The sequence below is a fragment of the Wickerhamiella sorbophila genome (assembly GCF_002251995.1).
Source record: "Wickerhamiella sorbophila strain DS02 chromosome Unknown contig2, whole genome shotgun sequence".
NCBI lineage: Eukaryota > Fungi > Ascomycota > Dipodascomycetes > Dipodascales > Trichomonascaceae > Wickerhamiella > Wickerhamiella sorbophila.
Genome location: NW_020194005.1, coordinates 1194883 through 1214594, shown reverse-complemented (window position 1 = coordinate 1214594; position 19712 = coordinate 1194883). Strand labels below are relative to the sequence as shown.

The 19712-nt window shown below is 44.8% G+C and overlaps 13 protein-coding genes across 13 annotated transcripts; 7 read left to right on the top strand and 6 right to left on the bottom strand.

Annotated features, from left to right (window-relative positions):
- Positions 1–10: 10 nt before the first annotated feature.
- Positions 11–1345, bottom strand: B9G98_03964 (DNA-binding protein REB1; the record flags this gene model as incomplete). Its single annotated transcript, XM_024810521.1, has 1 exon — positions 11–1345. One exon carries the CDS (start codon positions 1343–1345, stop codon positions 11–13), a length of 1335 nt encoding a protein of 444 aa, XP_024666289.1.
- Positions 1346–1590: 245 nt separating this feature from the next.
- B9G98_03963 (Nicotinamidase) lies at positions 1591–2211 on the top strand (the record flags this gene model as incomplete). The annotated part of the gene is made up of 1 exon (XM_024810520.1): positions 1591–2211. One exon carries the CDS (start codon positions 1591–1593, stop codon positions 2209–2211), a length of 621 nt encoding a protein of 206 aa, XP_024666288.1.
- Positions 2212–2389: 178 nt separating this feature from the next.
- Positions 2390–3409, top strand: B9G98_03962 (hypothetical protein; the record flags this gene model as incomplete). The annotated part of the gene is made up of 1 exon (XM_024810519.1): positions 2390–3409. The coding sequence occupies one exon, from the start codon at positions 2390–2392 to the stop codon at positions 3407–3409; it is 1020 nt and encodes a 339-aa protein (XP_024666287.1).
- Positions 3410–3487: 78 nt separating this feature from the next.
- Positions 3488–4054, bottom strand: B9G98_03961 (hypothetical protein; the record flags this gene model as incomplete). Its single annotated transcript, XM_024810518.1, has 1 exon — positions 3488–4054. The coding sequence occupies one exon, from the start codon at positions 4052–4054 to the stop codon at positions 3488–3490; it is 567 nt and encodes a 188-aa protein (XP_024666286.1).
- Positions 4055–4125: 71 nt separating this feature from the next.
- Positions 4126–5328, bottom strand: B9G98_03960 (Protoheme IX farnesyltransferase, mitochondrial; the record flags this gene model as incomplete). Its single annotated transcript, XM_024810517.1, has 1 exon — positions 4126–5328. The coding sequence occupies one exon, from the start codon at positions 5326–5328 to the stop codon at positions 4126–4128; it is 1203 nt and encodes a 400-aa protein (XP_024666285.1).
- A 969-nt stretch (positions 5329–6297) lies between these two features.
- On the bottom strand, positions 6298–6765 carry B9G98_03959 (40S ribosomal protein S11-B; the record flags this gene model as incomplete). The annotated part of the gene is made up of 1 exon (XM_024810516.1): positions 6298–6765. One exon carries the CDS (start codon positions 6763–6765, stop codon positions 6298–6300), a length of 468 nt encoding a protein of 155 aa, XP_024666284.1.
- Positions 6766–7131: 366 nt separating this feature from the next.
- B9G98_03958 (Phosphatidylethanolamine N-methyltransferase) lies at positions 7132–9690 on the top strand (the record flags this gene model as incomplete). The annotated part of the gene is made up of 1 exon (XM_024810515.1): positions 7132–9690. One exon carries the CDS (start codon positions 7132–7134, stop codon positions 9688–9690), a length of 2559 nt encoding a protein of 852 aa, XP_024666283.1.
- A 528-nt stretch (positions 9691–10218) lies between these two features.
- On the top strand, positions 10219–11331 carry B9G98_03957 (Cysteine synthase 1; the record flags this gene model as incomplete). The annotated part of the gene is made up of 1 exon (XM_024810514.1): positions 10219–11331. One exon carries the CDS (start codon positions 10219–10221, stop codon positions 11329–11331), a length of 1113 nt encoding a protein of 370 aa, XP_024666282.1.
- A 15-nt stretch (positions 11332–11346) lies between these two features.
- B9G98_03956 (hypothetical protein) lies at positions 11347–11988 on the top strand (the record flags this gene model as incomplete). The annotated part of the gene is made up of 1 exon (XM_024810513.1): positions 11347–11988. The coding sequence occupies one exon, from the start codon at positions 11347–11349 to the stop codon at positions 11986–11988; it is 642 nt and encodes a 213-aa protein (XP_024666281.1).
- A 510-nt stretch (positions 11989–12498) lies between these two features.
- Positions 12499–13746, top strand: B9G98_03955 (Glutaryl-CoA dehydrogenase, mitochondrial; the record flags this gene model as incomplete). The annotated part of the gene is made up of 1 exon (XM_024810512.1): positions 12499–13746. The coding sequence occupies one exon, from the start codon at positions 12499–12501 to the stop codon at positions 13744–13746; it is 1248 nt and encodes a 415-aa protein (XP_024666280.1).
- Positions 13747–13909: 163 nt separating this feature from the next.
- On the bottom strand, positions 13910–15010 carry B9G98_03954 (Tyrosine-protein phosphatase YVH1; the record flags this gene model as incomplete). The annotated part of the gene is made up of 1 exon (XM_024810511.1): positions 13910–15010. The coding sequence occupies one exon, from the start codon at positions 15008–15010 to the stop codon at positions 13910–13912; it is 1101 nt and encodes a 366-aa protein (XP_024666279.1).
- Positions 15011–15666: 656 nt separating this feature from the next.
- B9G98_03953 (Calcium channel YVC1) lies at positions 15667–17841 on the top strand (the record flags this gene model as incomplete). The annotated part of the gene is made up of 1 exon (XM_024810510.1): positions 15667–17841. The coding sequence occupies one exon, from the start codon at positions 15667–15669 to the stop codon at positions 17839–17841; it is 2175 nt and encodes a 724-aa protein (XP_024666278.1).
- Positions 17842–18504: 663 nt separating this feature from the next.
- Positions 18505–19647, bottom strand: B9G98_03952 (O-glycoside alpha-1,2-mannosyltransferase 3; the record flags this gene model as incomplete). The annotated part of the gene is made up of 1 exon (XM_024810509.1): positions 18505–19647. One exon carries the CDS (start codon positions 19645–19647, stop codon positions 18505–18507), a length of 1143 nt encoding a protein of 380 aa, XP_024666277.1.
- Positions 19648–19712: the final 65 nt, after the last annotated feature.

Sequence of the window (19712 nt, the reverse complement as noted above, 5' to 3'; positions counted from 1 at the left end):
CACTTTCATATTACCCAGGCAGTGTTTTACGCACAAGTTTCTTCCACTTGTACCGGCATTGTATTCTGGATCGAGTACAACCCATCTGCTCTGATACGATAGTCCAGTTTACTGGTGCACCAGGATTTTGTGCCATCTGTTCTGTTACAACACGGTGCAATTGGCTCTCTTCTTTGACGGACCATTTATTTTGATTTCGCTGGCCTCCGCATTTGACATAGTTCCTCCATCTATCACGGCAGTCTTCGGGCATTCGATGCATTGTCAAACTTATGGATTTCCATTGTGCTCCGCGCTCATTCACCAGCTGGCCAAGGTGGAGGTCTTCCGCAGGAGACCATTTTCCACGAACTGTGAAAACGTGGTACACCCGCCGAACATGCTTGTAAACACTTGCACGGGTTCTATGAGGCAATACAGCAGAAACTGCATCCCAAAAGTTATCCTTTTTGCGCTCCGCAGTCCAGACACGTTCACATAGTTGCTGCCTGGTCATGCTATTCTGGATCATGAACCGCTCCAAAAACTCGTCAAGGGCTCGACATTCCGCATCATCAAACGACCCACCAGTTTCACTACCATCACCAGTCCATGCTATGCGGTTTTTACCATCAAGTTTTGCTTTATCGTCATCGGGGTGCTCACTTGACAAACCTAAGCCCGAAGAGGAGGATTCAAAGAGCGGCTGATCTAGACCATGCTGGCGGACATCAGCGCCGCTTATATGTGGTAGGGTGTTTTCTACCGACACGCCCCCTAGCCGGCGCTTCTTACTTCTCAATTCATTGGGCGGCCGAATTTCCGTACGACTTGAAGAACCTGTGGCCATTGGGCCTTGCGCCGGTACGTGCCCAGCCGCTGTAGAATCAAATATAGCAGCATAGGCTTCAGTATGTGCTTCATGGGGTTCTGCTTCTCCTCCAGTGATATCTTCGCGGAGAAACTTCTCCCATGAGCCATTGCCGATGTACTCATTGAAGTCGGCCTCGTACTGGCCTGTAGTGGTTGATGCATTGGCCTTGCGTTTTTTTTGTGACCTATCATCTTGTAACGTGCCACCAACATAGCGCATAACTGCTTCTTCGACACCAAAAAAACTTCCTGCACCTGGGCCGGCCCCTGCCGTACCCTCTTCGGGTCGCTGAGATGTTCCAGTGACACGTGCAGGCGTATCAGCACCTAATGATAAGAGTGCACGAGCTATGGGCTCAGCTTTATTGCCATTTCTTGTGTCCTTACTTGTGACCAGGGGTTTTTCCGGGACTTCTTTGATGTAGTCGGCTATTTGAAGGTTCGGTGCCGCCTTCGTCTGAGTATCCCAATTCTGAGGAACCTTGTCTGCCATCAAGTGTACAAAACTTTAGACTCACACGCACACTTAGCGAGTTATGGGGATATTTCAACTGAAATGCCTGGTGGTATATAGGTTACCCGTTCGTCAATCCTTTCTGCCGGGTAGCAAGTTTCTGTAACTGCTGACTGATACAGAAGATTTGGTTCCTCACAGCTACGCGGAAGACCCTCTATCTGTAGCTTTGTGCTTCACACTAGAACAGATCTGCATTGTAACAGCTAAGAACCGATAAATGAATGGATGCTCTCATAATCGTAGACTTTCAAAATGATTTCGTTGAGAATGGGTCTCTAGCTGTCGAAGGGGGTTTGTCGTTAACCGGCCCCATCAACAACTTGATCCATTTTAGAAAGTGGGGTTGTGTAATTGCAACGAAGGATTGGCACCCTGAGAAGCATATTTCTTTCGCTTCCACCCATGGTACGCCTGTGTTCTCAGGTATAGATCTTATGATAAACGGGAGAGATACGCATTTAACATTATGGCCTGATCATTGCGTGCAAGAGTCCCATGGTGCCATGATAGTTGATGGAATTGATTTCAAGTCGATTGATCTTATTTTACCGAAAGGATGTGACCCTGAATATGAGTTCTACTCAGCATTTCGTGATGTTACAAAAACAAAAGAGACAGAGCTTCTGGGCTATCTGAAATCCAAAGCTATTAAGTCAGTTTATGTTGTTGGACTGGCACTAGATTTTTGTGTTTTGCATACCGCTTTAGATGCTGTGGAATATGGGTTTGACACAACGGTTCTGGTTTCTTACACGAAGCCAATATCCGTAGAAGGCGCGAATCGCGCCCTCCACTTGCTCCAAGAAAACGGGGTCAAGTGTATTATGGAGGCAATTAATTAATATTTATCTAGGCATAGTACTTGCGGTTCAATTCGAGCATAGTGTCAAAGAGGCACTGGGAACTGCTGTAGGAGTTGGTTCGTTACTAACCATTATGAGCTGCAGCTTTTGCGGAGAAGGGGCGCAAAAGCGCATAAATTGTGGAACCTGCGCCGGCTTCAGCAGCGCCAAAACTCGAATGGGCCTTATTAAAACCAAACTTGAACTCTTCGACTTACAGGAAAAGGTTGACCGAGTGCTCAATGACCCGAAACAAGCGTTCACATTGACTTCTTGTGGTGCGTCTGAATCACGCACCGGTCGGTTAGATGCTAAAGTCTTAGCTCTTCAGCTCAAGCTTGACCAATTAAAACGTGCAACATTGCAATGTCATGCTGAAGTAAATCAAATACGGGAGAAAGCACGGAAGATCAAGACAGATACAGCAACTGCGGCTAAGAGTACGGCAGCGTTGAGGAAATCGTTCACGAATGAGAAAAATATGCGTATTCAGCACGAAAGAGAGAGCATTATTACTTTTGAGAAGACCTACATGGACCTGTTCCAGCAAACACTCCCTTTGCAAAGTGCCTGCTGCGAAAGTCTACTCGATCTGTTCCTGCTCAAAAAGAAGCGCAGGAAGACTCATGACTACGATGTGGTACTTGCTTTTAACACCATTCCTGAATTTCTCAAGCTTGGGCACTATCCGGTTGCAGTAATTAATGCAGGTATTGAGCGATTGTCTTATTTCATTGTATTGTTGGCCAGCTACCTAGGGGTTCATCTACCTTATACCATTTACCTGCCAACAAAATCTTTTGCATATGTACGAATTGGGCCGCTTCTGAAAGAATTGTATCTCGGTCATTCAGTGAAAACCACTATGCGTACTACACCGCGTGAATTCCACAACTATTGTGGCAGTTTAGCCATGGTGGCTCTGAACGTCGCATTTGTCGCAGCAAGAATAGGGGTCGTTAATTTAGGCTTTGAATCAATTACTAGACCAAACTTTCTTGTCGCCCAGTTATATCTTAAGCTGGAAAGCTACATCAAACACGGCAAACAAGTCCAGGTTCACGCTGTTTCTCTTGCCACCGACACTGAACTGATCAAGGACCATTTCATATCTTCAATCGATGTGGATTTGAATGGACACTCTGCCGAATGGAATATAGTGGAGGCACCAGAAGATTTGCATCAAGCACAGTCTTGACTATATACAGATATTTATATACATAACCATACCAACCACGTGAATCAAATACGGTGGTGGCTTTCCATGGCCATCCGATCAATATGTCCTGCTAGATATTCTTCGGGGTGTGATAAAAGCGTTAGGCTCATTCGAAGGCATGAACCCTTGCCTAACATACTCCATATCATTGTAGGTGTCGTCTTCGGTATATGTAGTGTTCCACGAGTCGTTACCAGCAGACCCAAAACGTTCAAAGGTAGAAGTCTCTGCTTGTGTTACTGGACTGAACACGAAGGATGGTGGTGATCTGTGGTTGGATGTATTCAACGCAAACTCGCCTTGGGATGAATCTGCGTGCAAAAGCGATATGGACCGATCAGCATCAGCTTCATTGCTTACCTCTGCCAGGAAGCCTTGATCATTCAGTCCAGCACTATCATAGCTTTGCTCAGTCACAGCATCTTCGGTGAGCTGCTGAAGGGTTTTAAACACTCCTGGAGGTTTCAAAGTCTCCGAGCCTGTGGAACGAACACTCCGCTTTAAATCTTCAATTAGAGATTCCTCAGCATTATCTGATATTTTAGACCTTTGAGAGAGGTGTTTTCTGGCCGATATGTCCTTCTGAAAGCTGGCGATGGTCCAAGATGCCAACGACGAGAACATAAACAACGGCTGAATAATCCAAACATCGTAAAACGGTCTAGTATCGACCAATGACACGCTTTCCAATTGAATCAGGGTTTCTCAGCCTCCTCGTGAGAGTCCTCACTTCCGAAAAACCAATCCCATCGTCCTTTCTTATGAATCATTGCAAGCACCAAGACAGCCGGAAGGTGGATCACTGAAGCCCAGAAGAGTTGCCGGGCATACTGCTTGTGCTTGCCAGCAGGATCAACTGTAGCCAGGCCGTTAGAAATATCACGCTGCTGTTTCCAGAATAAGAAAGAGGTCCAAATAAGCCAACCGTTAACAAGAGAACTATCAATGATAAACCACGCATCCGTAACTCCGAAATACCACAACCCGACACAAAGCGGAACCATAGCGATAGAATGTCTCAAAGAGACTCTTGAGCTCATTAGTGGATCTGTCCAAGCAGACATGACATAGCCTGCGTTCTTATATTCATCTGCGATGGAATAGCTCAGAGACATGAAATGCGGAAACTGCCATGAGTAAAGCAATCCCGCCAACATCCAGATTCCGGGATCTGATAAAGATGAACACGCTCCCCATCCCATCAATGGTGGGATCGCACCAACAATAGCACCAACCCAAGTGTTAGAAATATGCTTCCTCTTCAAACTAGTATAGAGCCAACCGTACAATGCGATATTACTCAACCCAAGAGCGGCTACCAAAGGGGAAACACCAAAATAAAGTGCGGAGGTTCCGACTGTTCCAGAAATTGCTGCAAATTGAAACGCTTGAGTTGGTGTCAAACGCTCACTTGCAACTGGTCTTTGGCGGGTACGGGTCATTTGTCTATCGAATTCCCCCTCACGACCCATATTAATTGCATTGGCAGAAGCGGAGCAAAGGGCTGTTCCAGCTGTTAGAAATGCGAGATGCAAGAGTGAGAGCTCGTTTGGCGCCAGGGCATATGCCGACATGGTTGAGAGCACCACGAGCCATGTCAGACGGGGCTTCGAAAGCTCCAAGTACAGATTGTACTTGACACCAAGACCAGAACGAGTTGGCCCTGTAGGACGAGTTTGACATGTGAGCGCATTCAGGACTGTTTCTTCTGACTTCGGGCGCGCCCATTCGGGGACCGATCGAGATGAAGGGGGGGTAGGGGTGGTGCTATTCTTACTGTCTGCTGAGGAGACTCTGTACGAAACTGAAAAGCACCTAACTGTATTTATGCAACTTAGATAGCTTGGTGTATACCACCTAAGCGCCCTCAGAGACCCAGCACTAAGGGTACTACGCATAGATTGAAGTTACAACAATGACAAATCTTGGATTGGCCCTCATCTGTGGGTGCGTCAGCGGCTGAGTGCGAGTGAAACTCATTTCTGATAGTTCTTCCAAAACTCATTCTCATTAAAAGGCCAAACCAGGATCTACATACCCAACTACATAAATTTCACAGTTATTCGGATCGGAATGTTCATCTTTTTTAATTACAGATTAAGCCTAACGATCTCTGCTGGCCCTAAACACTCTCGGCCAAGTACCTAACACCCAAGGAGCTTGACAATTGATCAACTTTGATCAACAAGCACACTAATGCCAGGGAGTAATGGGGTGGCCGTCGGGTAAATCAAGACTAATATTTGATCTTGGTTTTATCCATTGTATGTTATTGCGTCACCTTTTTTTTTATAATTCTTTTTCTTGACACCGATCACATCAGAGCATGTACTGTGCAAAACTTTCACTAGGCCCACGTTATTCTAGTTCCATATATTCCCGTATGGTTTACAAGTTCTTTCTCAACCGTATCTCTACTGTTTCGTATTTAATAAGTTACTGCACCTGAACACATATAAAAGCATTGGTAACTAGGGGAATATGAGAGCGTGAAACGCAGCCCATCTAAAGACTTTTTATCTGCTACTGCTAAGATAATAATAAGAACAATGGTCAGTAGCATACAGCCGAAAAGTTTTGTCTGGATAGAACAATCTTGTCAAGTCAATATTTTGTGAGTTTATAGTGTACAACACTTACAAATCAAGAAATAGCCTTGATGGCCAAGTTGGTAAGGCGTAGCACTAGTAATGCTAAGATCACCGGTTCGAATCCGGTTTGAGGCAATTTTTTGGGTTAAATTTGGCTGTGAAACCATTTTTTGAACTTCTTTTTTCTTCTCCACGTAGGTGAACCCACTTTGTAGCTTATGGAGTGAATGGTTTCTCTTTATTATGAAAGATTTTATAGCTTTTAGTGCTATTTATTTAGAACTTGGAGAACTGCTTAGACTTGCCAGATGTGCTGGCCACGCGGAGCACGTTGAAACGGACAGTCTTAGACAAAGGACGGCACTGGCCAACAGTCACAACATCACCCTCGTTCACACGGAAAGCAGGGCTGACGTGGGCAGCAAGGTTCTTGTGGCGCTTCTCATAACGGTTGTACTTGGGAATGTAGTGCAGGTACTCACGACGGATGATGATGGTGCGGTGCATCTTGGTAGAAACGACAGTTCCGGTGAGAATGCGACCACGGATAGATACCTGACCAACGAAGGGGCACTTCTTATCAATGTAAGTACCACGGATAGCCTCCTTGGGGGTCTTGAAGCCAAGACCAACCTCCTTGTACCACCGCTTGTTGCTGCGGTTGACCTTAGACTTGGAGTTATTGAAAATGTGAGGCTGCTTTTGGAAGGCGCGCTCCGACTGGACGGTAAGCTCAGTAGCCATGGTTGTGGTAATAGATCCGGGCTTCTTCGAGAGTGTAAGTGTCTTGAGTCAGACTCTGGAAAACATGACCAACATAGCCCTAAAGCCCTAGTACACAACAATAATATTGATTACATCAGCTGGATTCTCCAGTGGGGTGGAAATGGAAATATGTGAACAGGCATTTCATTGAGGAAACACAAAAATGTTTCCGTTCGAGTGGTTATAGAACTATTTCACTAGGCGATCATTTAGTATCCACCTACCCGGTAATCCTCCTTTTTCGGCTCATCCAAAACGACTACTTGGTATTCCAATAGTGTCCCGCATGCATGTGATAAGTAGTGATTATGCGCCAGTCCCCGTGTCATTGTGGTCAACCATATCATGCACACAGTTGATGAGTGCCATGCTACCAACATCGACTCGAAGAGAAATGGTGAAACCAGAAAACGTGGAAGAGTGGCAGCTAATGCGGAAGCCCATTTAGAACGAGCGGACGATGGCTCGGTGGTGTGTGGTAGAACTAGTGATGGCATCGTATTTGAAGTGCCTCGAACGTGTGATATGCTTCACACCTTACTCGACCCTCGACTACAGAAAACTGTTTTGGACGTAATCACTGTATTCATCCTTAGCAGCTATGTTGTGCTGTTCTTCATATTACCTTCTTCATGGCGTATACCTGTCTTTTTTGCCATGTTCCTATCATGGAGAGCGGCCTACAACGCTGGCATTGGATATCTTCTCTACAAACAATCCAACCACAAAGCTTTAACCGAATTGACAAAAAAATACAAGATTTTTGAACCTTCTGACTGGTGGGTTCACCGCTTTGTGATGAAAGACCTCAGGGCTCGATTATCCGTTGAGACGAACGAAGAAGTGAACAAGTACCCAAATGAGCTCAAAACATGGATTCTTTTCCGGCATCTGGTCGATTTGATTTTGATGAGTGATTTTCTGGCCTATGTATTGCTAGGGATAAGCGTCCTGCACTCAACTGACCACTCCTGGATCGTTGTGTGCGCTCGCTGGGCAGCTGGCTTGCTTTTGCTTGCCTTCAATTTATGGGTGAAAATTGATGCTCATCGTGTTGTTAAAGATTATGCTTGGTATTGGGGCGACTTCTTTTTCTTGGAAGATGTGAATCTCACCTTCGATGGTGTATTCGAGCTGGCCCCCCATCCAATGTATTCTATCGGGTATGCTGCTTATTATGGTGCATCTCTCATCACTTCTTCTATGACACTTTTCGTTGCATCAGTCACTGCACACATGGCACAATTCGCATTCCTGATTTTTGTGGAAAACCCCCACATCGAGAAAACTTACAATCCAGCTGGAAGCAACAAAAAGGCTGATGATCAGGACGACTTGACTATGTTCACACCTAAAGCGATGATTGGTTTGCTCAATTTCAATTTCACTCGCAGTAGTGATATTCTGGTTCTTGCGTTAGTCTCTACTACAATTTTGCTCTACTTCGCTCCCCAGAGTGCAGTTTTGAATATCATACTGTTCGCGACTGCTTTGTGCTGGCGTACTATTCATACTGTTGGGCTAGGACTACTTTTGAGACTTCAAAGTGACCGAAAGAAATGGACGAGGTTGTTTCTCAAGTATGGCCTTACCGCCAAAGATGCATTTAGCCAATGGCAAGCCATTTACAATGCCACAATTGTCATGTCTTATGTTTCTCTTTTGGTTTTAGGTCTTCGAAACTGGGAGTCACCGTTGAATGTTCCATTTTGGGTATTCCGCTATATTGTTGGAGTCATGCTGATAGCGCTCCAGGGTTGGACCTCTTGGTCTATATTTGATTCGCTCGGTGAATACGGCTGGTTTTATGGTGACTTTTTTTATATCAAATATGGCCATCAATTAACCTATTCTGGAATCTACCGCTACCTGAACCATCCTGAACGACTCGCTGGTATAGCAGGTGTTTGGGGTTTAGCTTCCATCTGTTGCTCATCGCTGGTCACCACAATGGCTTTCATCTGGACATTCTATAATATCGGATTTATCCAGTTTGTCGAAAAGCCACACATGAAAAAGCTATACGGAGCACAAAATGTTGAACGTGACTCTGGTGTTCGGAAAAACATAAGGAAGCAGGCGAGTTTACTGGATGGGTGGGTTGATTTTGACAAGTATGAGATGTTGATTGAAAACAGTTGGAACAAGTGGATCGTTGAATACATCAAGAATATCGAGTCACTTCGTCCAAGGGTCGAAGGCGTTGTCTCTGACACACGTAAAATCTTGAAACAATATCCTGCTGCAATGACGAATATCACCCGAGTAGATCGCGCTTTAGTCTCGGATGGGTTTAGTGTCGCGCCGTCCAAAAGTGCCTACAATTACGGTGAACCTATTGTTGTTAAATGGACTGGTGGAAAGGATCGCACATCTAAGGACTGGGTCGGTTTGTATAGATATGGCGAAAACAATTCCAAAAAAATTACCAATGTTTCCTCAGCTGGACGCTGGATAGGTGTGAATAGGGGCCAATTCACTCACAACCCTGAAGGTGTTTTAGATGTTTCGGAAGAAGGAGGCTCTGTCGTGTTTGCTGGCAAACATCTTTTCTGGGAATCAGGTGTGTACGAGCTGCGGTACCACTATAAAGGACGGCACAACGTCTTGGCTTTTTCAACTCCATTTGAGATCAAAATAACTGAGCAGTCGTTAGATACTACGACTGAGGTTATTTCTAATCGACTCATCGAACTGAATAATATCTGTCTGGGCCAGCAGGGCGCCAGCGTTGCGGAACTTAAATTAGATGACGAAGAAGTTCTTGCCCGCTTCACGCATGGAATCGAACTAATCTTTGGAATTGAAATTGCCCCTTTCGTGATCCGTGCGGATGGAACCGCTGAAAAGCTTGCATTGCGACTTCAAAGCATTCATAAGACTCTTTCCACTTTTGCGGGCTAGGGCAATTCTTCGCTTATAGACGCCTCAACGGCTTCTATAAGTGTTTTTGTAAACAAAATAGAAGCTTCAACACTTAAACTTAAAAATACGGGCCGCTGTAACTTGGAAGATATAAGTCTAGCTAGCAAAGTAGACTGCTCCTCGAATTCATTACAAGCTACCAGAATAGTTGCAGCCGCAGACGAATTTTGTGGGATCGCGTACACAAAAGTACCAAGCCTACGACTTTTTGATAGTGTGTTGGAAAATAGGCTTATATTCAAGGGGCTCTTGTTGCAACCGAAGGTGAGCGTGCAACCCACATTCCCAAAGGAGAGGTGTGTAACTTGCATAAGCTTCTGGGTCGTAGAGCAGCCCCTCTTCTGCGAAATCAGCTTCAGTGGGTACTGGGGTGAGTTTTGACAGTTTCAGTAAATGACCAACACAATCTCAGAATTGAAAAGCCCATCTTGTTTTTAAACTTTATCTCGTTGCATCTCCTTGAATTTACACTTGGGGTAGTTTGACTCAGCGCACTCACCCATACACATGATGGCATTGGTTAGAGCGTTTACTTCCAGTGCCGCCCAACGAGGAGTTAATATTGGAAAACCTGTGAAAATACCATTTGTACCTTTGGTGTCTGAATCTGGTTTTCCAGGTGCAGTTGGTAACACTCCACTGTTGCGCTTAAACAAATTGAGCAAAACTTGCAACGCAAACATTTTAGCTAAAGCTGAGCATCTCAATCCAGGTGGGTCGGTCAAAGATCGTGCAGCTCTCTATATCATTATGGATGCTGAACAAAGGGGCTTGATTAAGCCAGGAGGAACTATTGTCGAAGGAACGGCAGGTAACACCGGTATCGGCCTAGCACATATCTGTCGTGCACGTGGATACAAGTGTGTCATTTACATGCCAAATACGCAGTCTCAGGGTAAAATTAATCTGTTGAAACTACTAGGTGCCGAAGTGCATCCAGTACCTGCTGTTCCTCTCGATGACCCTATGAACTACAATCATCAGGCCAAACGCCATGCCTCTTCACTAGAAAACTCCGTATGGACCAATCAGTTTGACAATAGGGCTAACCGCCAAGCTCATATTGAAACAACAGGCCCCGAGATCTGGGCTCAAACGAATGGCGAAATTGATGCTTTTACATGTTCCACGGGTACAGGGGGATCTTTGGCTGGTACAACTCGATATCTGAAAGATATTTCGAATGGGCGTGTTCAATCTTTTCTTGCGGACCCCCCTGGTAGTGTTCTTTATAGCTACATCACCTCCGGCGGAGTTCTTAAGGAAAGGTCGGGATCCTCAATCACTGAGGGGATCGGTCAAGGGAGAGTCACTGATAATCTTGCTCCTGAAATCGAATCCATCGATGGCGCAGTACAAATTCCTGATGAGAAAAGCATTGAGATGGTTTATCGTCTGTTGGATGAAGAGGGGCTATTTGTAGGCGCATCTTCTGCGTTGAACGTAGTAGCAGCATGCGAAGTTGCACAAAAGCTTGGACCTAACAGCACTGTAGTGACTTTGCTCTGTGATTCCGCAGAGAGGTATGCACCCAGATTGTTCAGTCGCTCTTGGCTCGATTCTAAAGGTCTCTCAAGCGCAATCCCAAATCATTTACAAAAGTATATTGTGCTAGACTAGTTTGTAGGATTTGTCATGCTTCAAACTCCTGAAGGCTTCGGGTGTGTCGAGCCTGAAATATATAGGGCTACGAGGGTCGAAGCATCGAACTTTCTTTTCCTGTCCACCCTGAATTTGAATATGATCGTGTTTATGAATCCTGAGACGCCGTCAAAAGCCCTGCAAGAACTCGCATCTGCAAATCAAATTCAGCTCGTTCATACGGGATTGCAACCCTGGATGTCAGTTGACGATTGGAAACTCACTAGCAAGGGAATTCTACAAGATACGCTCAAGTATATTCTCGATGACCGGAACTCTCCAATTTTGATACTCGACACGTTCAACTTTTTTGTCGGTGTGCTGCGCAAGGTTCAGTGTTGGTCTTATTCCTCTATCATATCTGAGTACAAAATGTACGCTGGTGCTGCGGCACATTACAAAACAGAAACATTTTTAGAAATTCTGAAGGTAAGGTGTATCGAGCACGAAGCCGTCGATACTCGACATCATGACAGTGACCCACTTATAACTTTGAGTGGGCAGGATCACGAAAATCCTACCTCGCGGACTATACCAGGCCAGCTGGTAACTTTAGTACTCCCACCGTGGTCACACCTGCCCGAATGGTTCCAGTATCAGTGGAGGCTTGTTCACTCCAAGAAACTACCCCAGTGAAGCACGACTAGGGAACTGTCTGCAGATGTACCCTAAACTGAGCCTTGATGTATGCATCAGCTCAACTGTTTTTATTAAGATTCAAGAACCGTCGAGGTTTATTTATTGTGCCCTACCCATTCATATGAAAGTAGAAACTAAAATAATTCAATACCGTGGGCGATACTCATTGCATTCAGGTTTTAAGTTGGCGAAGCCGGAACTGGGATTCTACAGCGTTTCATTGAATACTGTTATACGATACCCAACACCTTTGCCGGTAACCGCAGACAGCTCAAGTGCACGACTTCTGGACAAATTTTTTTGGGGAATCCCTTTAAATATGTGCAAAGTGTTGAAATCACTAAACTCTTACTTGACGAATTGCACTTATCGCAGTAGTTCTATAACGCGCACCATGCACAACCAGGATCTAGTTACCGAGTTAGGTAACCCCCCTCCCCGCACTACATATCAGCGCATACGCTTAGATTCTTTTTTCATCATTACATACTCTGTGCCACTTCGAATATGTACAGGCTCACGGTTAAAAACGTTCCACGCCGAATGTTTTCGGTTTCCCTCAGCCGGCCAGCTGCCCGTTTTAACTGGGAAGATGCTCTCAACCTGCGCTCCGCCTTGTCTGAGGATGAAATCTCAATTGCCGACACTGCCCACGATTTCTGTCAGGAAGTTTTGCAACCCAAGGTGATCGAGGGCTATCGAACTGAAGAGTTCGATAGAAACATCATGCAGGAGATTGGAGCAGTTGGTTTGCTCGGACCCACTATTGACGGTTATGGTTGTGCTGGGGCGAACAATGTATCCTACGGTCTGATTGCTCGCGAGGTTGAGCGAGTTGATTCTGGTTATCGTTCTGCTATGAGTGTTCAATCCTCTCTTGTTATGCACCCCATCAATGTTTTTGGAACTCAGGAACAAAAAGATCGTTTCCTCCCTAAATTGGCCACTGGAGAAATGATCGGTTGCTTCGGTCTCACTGAGCCCAACCACGGCTCTGATCCTGGCTCCATGGAGACTGTCGCTAAACCTCATCCTACCAAAAAGGGTGTATTTGTTCTCAATGGTGCCAAAACGTGGATCACTAATGCACCTATCGCAGACTTGTTTGTTGTCTGGGCCAAGCTCGACGGAAAGATTCGCGGGTTCTTGGTCGAGCGATCTCAAGTCCCCGAGGGCTCTCTGGCTACACCTGCTATCAAAAATAAAACCGCTCTTCGTGCAAGTATCACCGGTATGATTCAAATGGATGGTGTGGAGATCCCCGAGGAAAATATGTTTCCCGAAATCAGCGGTCTTAAAGGTCCGTTCACATGTTTGAACAGTGCACGATTCGGAATTGCTTGGGGTACGATGGGTGCCCTAGAGGAGTCTATTCGTTTAGCTCGCAATTACTCTCTTGAACGAAAGCAATTCGGAAACCCTCTAGCTAAGTACCAACTCATTCAAATGAAGTTGGCTAATGCTTTAACTGATGCTAACTATGGACTTCTTGCATGTTTGCAGGTCGGACGTTTGAAAGATGCCGGTGAGGAGGCCCCCGAGATGATCTCCATGATCAAGCGCCAGAACTGCGACAGGGCTCTGCAAAACTCCCGCGCTTTGATGGAAGTATTCGGAGGTAATGCTGCAAGTGACGAGTACAATATTACCAGAATCGCGCACAACTTGCAGGTCGTTCAAACCTATGAGGGCCAAAGTGACATTCACGCTATGATTCTAGGTCGTGCTATGACCGGTGAATCAGCTTTTTTCTAAAATGCAAATAGGTTTGAAAACGTATACGAGCAAATAAGATTTTACTTCGTTAGGTCTTGAATAGACTTGTATCGTGGGGTCAAGGATTTATACAAAAACAGCGAAGCTCAATTGAGATTACTCCTCTCGGAACTGCACGGACCTCATATCTGAGGTTACATTTTTACAAAGAAGCTTTGCTTTGCTGTGTCATTTGGTCAACACGCGACTTCTGAAGCTTGATCGAAGGCACAACCCATTCACCACAACTGCAACGCGATCCTTGCCACAGGTAGCTACCCAACTTAGCATGGCAGTGCGGGCAGTCAATACGACCCTCAAGCTTACCCTGTTCAAGCTCTCCACGCATCCACTCCATCGGCTCCAAAAAGAAATGCTGGCAGGGAGTTTGAGAGGCTGGTTTATGATTCACGAACACGGCAGAAGTGGCGACTGTACCCGAACAACTTTTACAGCGCAAAACAGTTGTTTTTGTTGCAATTTTTTGAAGTATATTTTCGAAGACCTCGTGTGAAATTGCGAAAACCTCCTCACCAGCGATAATTTGGATATTGTCGCGAGGGCTTTTCAACGTTTGACTTATGGGCTCTGTGACGGCAAAAACAACATCATTCACTTTGATGTGCCTAACTTTTCCTATCAGCTCTGGGGGTACGACAAAATGCAAGATATGACGCCAAAGAACTTTCAATGCAGGCATTTCTACTTTTGTAAATTTGATGGTCTTATCATCCACTTGTTGATACGCAAAATAGGAAGCTTGGTTTCGCAACTTCCATTCGCGGTAGAGCTTCTTGTCGTCTGTGATTTCATAACCGCATTGATAGTATACCTCGAGTTGCTCGACAAATGACTTGTTTGGATTTGCAATAGGTCGCTTTGACTTTACAAACTGTATCGTTTCTTCAGCGTTCCATTTGTTTTTTTTCATTATATATGCACAAGCGCAAGTGGCTGAGCGGGAAATTCCAGCAATACAATGAACCAAAACGCTGCCACCTTTGGAAACAGCATCCTCTATGAACTCATTTGTTTGCCCGAAAAACTGCATAATATCTTCTTCTTCCACATCTTGTATTTCAAGATATAGATGTTTGAAGTTTTTCTGCAAGGTCTCTCGAAACTTTCCGACGTCGTGCCCCGTAGCTCGAATATCGACTACCGATAAGATATGTGTGATGTTATACTTTGAAAGCGTCTTCACTGCTGTCAAAGACATGAGGGAACCAACCCATATATCATCTGTTATTTTGTGCATAGCCATTCTGATCAAATTATTATCGGTGATAAGCTGATTTTTTGAATTGTTAAACGTAGGATTCTGAGGTAGATTAAGTAAGTACTTCCATGCTTTATCAAGTTCCCCCGCATCAGATCTGTTCGGTCTGTCGGCAGTGTGACTGCTTGGAATATATTTATTGAGGGCTAAAAATCAAAATTAGGGGGTTTTTTTGGTGACTCTAGCAAGCGAAGCGGGTCGAAGAAAAAAAATCAAACCCCACCAATAGTCTCTTATCTGCGTTCCTATTCTGTTTCTCTTTAACACTTGCCACTCGGTTGACAGCGCAATATTCATATCAATCACACGCCCTCCGTCACAACGTAAAACCAAAGCTTTGCCGTTTCCGATTCTGTACAGATATAGAATACCACTTATACATTAACACTTATAGGGCGTCTGGTGTAGTTGGTTATCACGTGCGCTTAGCATGCGCGAGGTCCCCGGTTCGATTCCGGTGTCGTCCATTTTTTGGATATATTTTCTATGTAATCCGTACAATCATCATAACTCGATACTTACTCGGGCCTTATAATTCCGTAATTGTTCATTCGCCAAATATGTTTGTTGATGCCAAGTATTTTTTGGGAAAGATCGTACCTTACCCCAGACATTACTTCACAACTCCTGGGCAGTGCACCATGACTGATTCCGCAGACCAAATTGACGCGGAGCATGGCGTGGAGTGGCCATTGCTACCGGTCAATCAGCCTTGCAAACTAGACTCTATTTCAGTGAGCAGCGTTTGCAGGGATATTTCGGATCTCATCGTTGCGCACATCAGTTCTGATGATGAGGCCCCCATTAACACTCAAGATGTTCATACTATCTCCCAGGCTCTTAAAGATATCATACATGGCAACTATATGAGTGGTGCTGTATTCTATGCTCTTTTGGCAAGCAGAATACACTTCGCTAGTGAGGCAAAACGCGGCCCTGCTCTTGCTCAGTTATTGCAACTCAGGGCCGAAGTATGCCAGGAAATAGCCTCCCAGTTGCTGGAAGATATACCACATGATGAAGCCGCTCAGTATATTGTGTTTGCGTTCTACCCTTTTGCAGACGGGGTAGACGATGAGACGCAGTCTGTACCGTATTGGCTACGTGTGTCGGCACTAGAACTCGCAATTCATGGAGAGGCAAAAAGATTTCTCGCTCATCCAGTTATGGTATCAATCGTGGATGAACTTTGGAGTGGGACACTGGTATTCGATCCGTTTATCTATAAGGCTCATCGCATCCGAGTTCGCACCAGGCGCCAGCTGAGCGCAATCTTGTATGCCCGCAAAGGTATTCTTGGTCGTTACAGTCCCGAGCATATATCCATTTTCAAACCATCAAGATTGAGAGTACCTTGCTACCGTCATTATTTAAAAATTGGATCTGTGTTGGTGCTTGTCGCCTTGTATTTGAAGCTCATCTTTAACTGGCGTTCAGAACCATCGTTCAACGAGGCTGTGTTTTCATTATGGGCTGTTGGCTTTGTTTTAGATGAATTCACCAATATCAAATACATTGGTTGGAGGTTGTACTCTCTGTCCCTTTGGGGTTGGTGTGACTTGTGTACAACAGCCGCAATTTTATGTTACTGGGTGTTCAGATTTCTAGCCCTGCATCTCGTTAACAACGCCACGGCTATTGACACACTCAATAAGTGGGCGCTCAATGTTTTAATTCTGGCTGCAATAGTGCTTATTCCAAGGGCCTCTAGTATTCTTGAAGCCAACAAAAGCTTTGCCAGGCTAGCAATCTCCATGAGGAAACTTAGCATTGACCTGATATACTGCGTTGTCGCAGTTGTAATATTTTCCATTGGTTTTTCTGCTTCTCTCACCGCATTTGCAAAGGGTGTTTTTCAACCCTCCGAAGTTGTTTTTTCACAACTCCAGATTTTTTTCGGCTTTACACCTGCTGTATGGCTGAACTGGGAAAAATATTCTTTCCCAGGGGCTTTGACGTTGTTCCTTTATCTATTTCTTGCACAATTTGTGGTCAGCACTATGGTCTCTGCTGCATTGAACTCAAGATATCGTGATATATCCGAGCACTCTCTTGAAGAGTATCACTACCATTGTGCTGTTCGCGTTCAATCAAAGATCAAGAGCGAACATTCTAGTCTCTTTTTTTTTGCGGAACCGTTTAACACAATCAACTGGCTCCTCTTCCCTATCCAGTATTTTATTCCTATTCAACGTTATCTGGGGTTCACAAGGTTCATATTAAAGCTCACGCATATGCCTGTCTTCTTGTGTATCTATCTTTATGAAGGAACACTTGTAAGATTTCGAACACATAAACAAAAGCAAGCAGATGAGCAGCATGAACGGCTCCAGAATTATTTAAATCAGCGGGTGGGCAACAGGGCGCCCAAACCTCATATCCAGCGCAAAAGACGTGGTGCACATGTTGACGTGGAGAGATCAATGGCACCAAGGGCCTCGAAGTTCGATCTGGTTGAAGAAGTCCTGAGTAGTAATGTTGAACCTGTTTCTGGTTCGAGTGTTCCTGCTTCGAGGCTGGACGTTGGGCCGAGCCCAAGTTTTGCCGTTAGAGAGCCTACTCTACGTCGTCAATATAACCCAAGAAAAAATTCAGTGTTTTCACTTTCCAGAGAATCTGATTTGGATACACTTCGTCTGCAGCTTCAACGGCGAAGGTTTTCGATACCGTTCGAGCTGGACATCGGGTCTACAGGCGATTATAGTGAAGCTAATGAGTTTCTTGATGACCTTAAGAGGCAAAACAAAAGGATAGAGGTACTTCTTGGTTTGATATGTGCCAAATTGGATATCGACGAAAGTCAGTACAGATTTTGAGGATACCACGCGCAAAGAGGTGCACTTGCTCGTATCTACTTTTGTCTCTCCACTGTTCTGTAGGCTAGATTTGTTTGTTTATTATTTATGTACCTTTTTGGTATATTCTTAGTTGTTTTGACTGTGTCTCTGAACTAGATTCTGATCAAGGACGGCGGAACAGGTCCAGACGGGTTACTCATGATCACATTGCTTAGCGATCACACCCTCCAACTATCATGTCGCGTTTGATCACAATCTACGGAGCAGATTGGTGCCCTGATTGTATAAGAGCAAAAAGGTACTTCTCATCTCATGATATTCCTTACACATATATTGACCTTGCAGCCACTCCTGGAGAGAAGGAAACAGCCAAGAAAATTAGCGGGAAACCGAACATACCTGTGATCGTGTATCCTGACGGCTCGATTCTTGTTGAACCTTCTGACGAAGACCTCGCTAAGAAAGTCAATAATTCTATCTGAAACTTAGGCAGAACAAGCTTTGGCTATATTGCCTGGAGCCGTGGTGAGATAGTACTGTAGGTGATAGGCCAGTCTGCCCCCATTATTTCAACCCAAATTTGTTATCCAGTTATTATAACCTTTCCCATATCTACAAAAAATACATTGAAATAGTGGTATCATGTTGTTTGATGATGCTCGTGGGAGTTTTTGATGCCTTTCAATCCCAGACGTTTGCTTTTTCGTTGTTAAAATTGAAAAGGAATTGACGGCCCCCGTAATGCCACCATCGCTGAAGACAAGAAAAAGGCTGAAAGTCGACAAGCTCGTTGTGATTTGTCGGACACAGACAGCGTCCAGTTGAGTAAGATGCATCGTCGTGTGGACATCGATGGAATGGTAAGTGATAGTATCCAATATCTGAAAAATGATGGATCTGTGACCTATTTGCAAACGCAAGTAGCCCTAGCGTATGAACAGGTGCATCGCCCCATCGTTCGTAGTAAAACCCATTGGATTTGTCGAGATGTTCGAAGTACTCAGAATACTTGTTGTTCCTGAAAAAATTCAGGTTTCCAATCTCAAAATTGCTCCAGAAATGACACATATTGTACCCCAAAGTAGGATCAATGTCTGCTTCATCGCTAGAAAGTTTCTCAGTCGTTGTTGCAAAGTCTAGAGCGTTGTCTGCTGCAATATAGTCCGGATGCTGATCAAAAAACTCTTTCGCTGTTTTCCATAATGTAGGAATTGTTTCCGGGTATTCCCTTATGGTTACAACAAACCCATACACTTTGTTGTTCTCACGCATAAAAGTAAAAGGATCGTATCTTTGATCACAGTAGAAGTGTACACCAGGCTCTACTCTCCAGTACCAGTCGTATTCTAGCAGGAGCGGATGCTTAAAGAAGCTCCCTGAGTTAAATCTGCACATATTGCGGTAAGATATTGAATCCCCATAGATTATACCCCTCGCCGTGAAATCTTGAACGCATTCTAGCATCTTCGTGATGTTTGTATGCGGTGGAATGTTCCATACATTTGGATCAATGAAACCATAATGTGTTTTTCCTGAAGCCATTCCCGTCGTTAGCAGTTTGAACTCATCTGTGAACTCGTCGTCGTTCAAGAAAACCCACGGGTAGTGGTGCTTGTGATTAAATCTATCCTCTAGCTCCCGCATTGAGGCGAGTGCTTCGTGTAACTCAGAATTCCGGACAAGCATGTATAAAGTTGCGTTTTCTCTGCCCAGCTGGGTACGGTTCCTATCAACTGTGTTGATATTTGGCCAATAAGTCAAGTCTTGGATGGTGGTGGGGGCCTCCTCCTTCCTGTCGGTATCCAATGATGAGTATCTGGCCATAATTAACGCACCTATAATACACAGGACGAAGCATAGCGTACGAATCCCCCCATCTCTGCTGAATG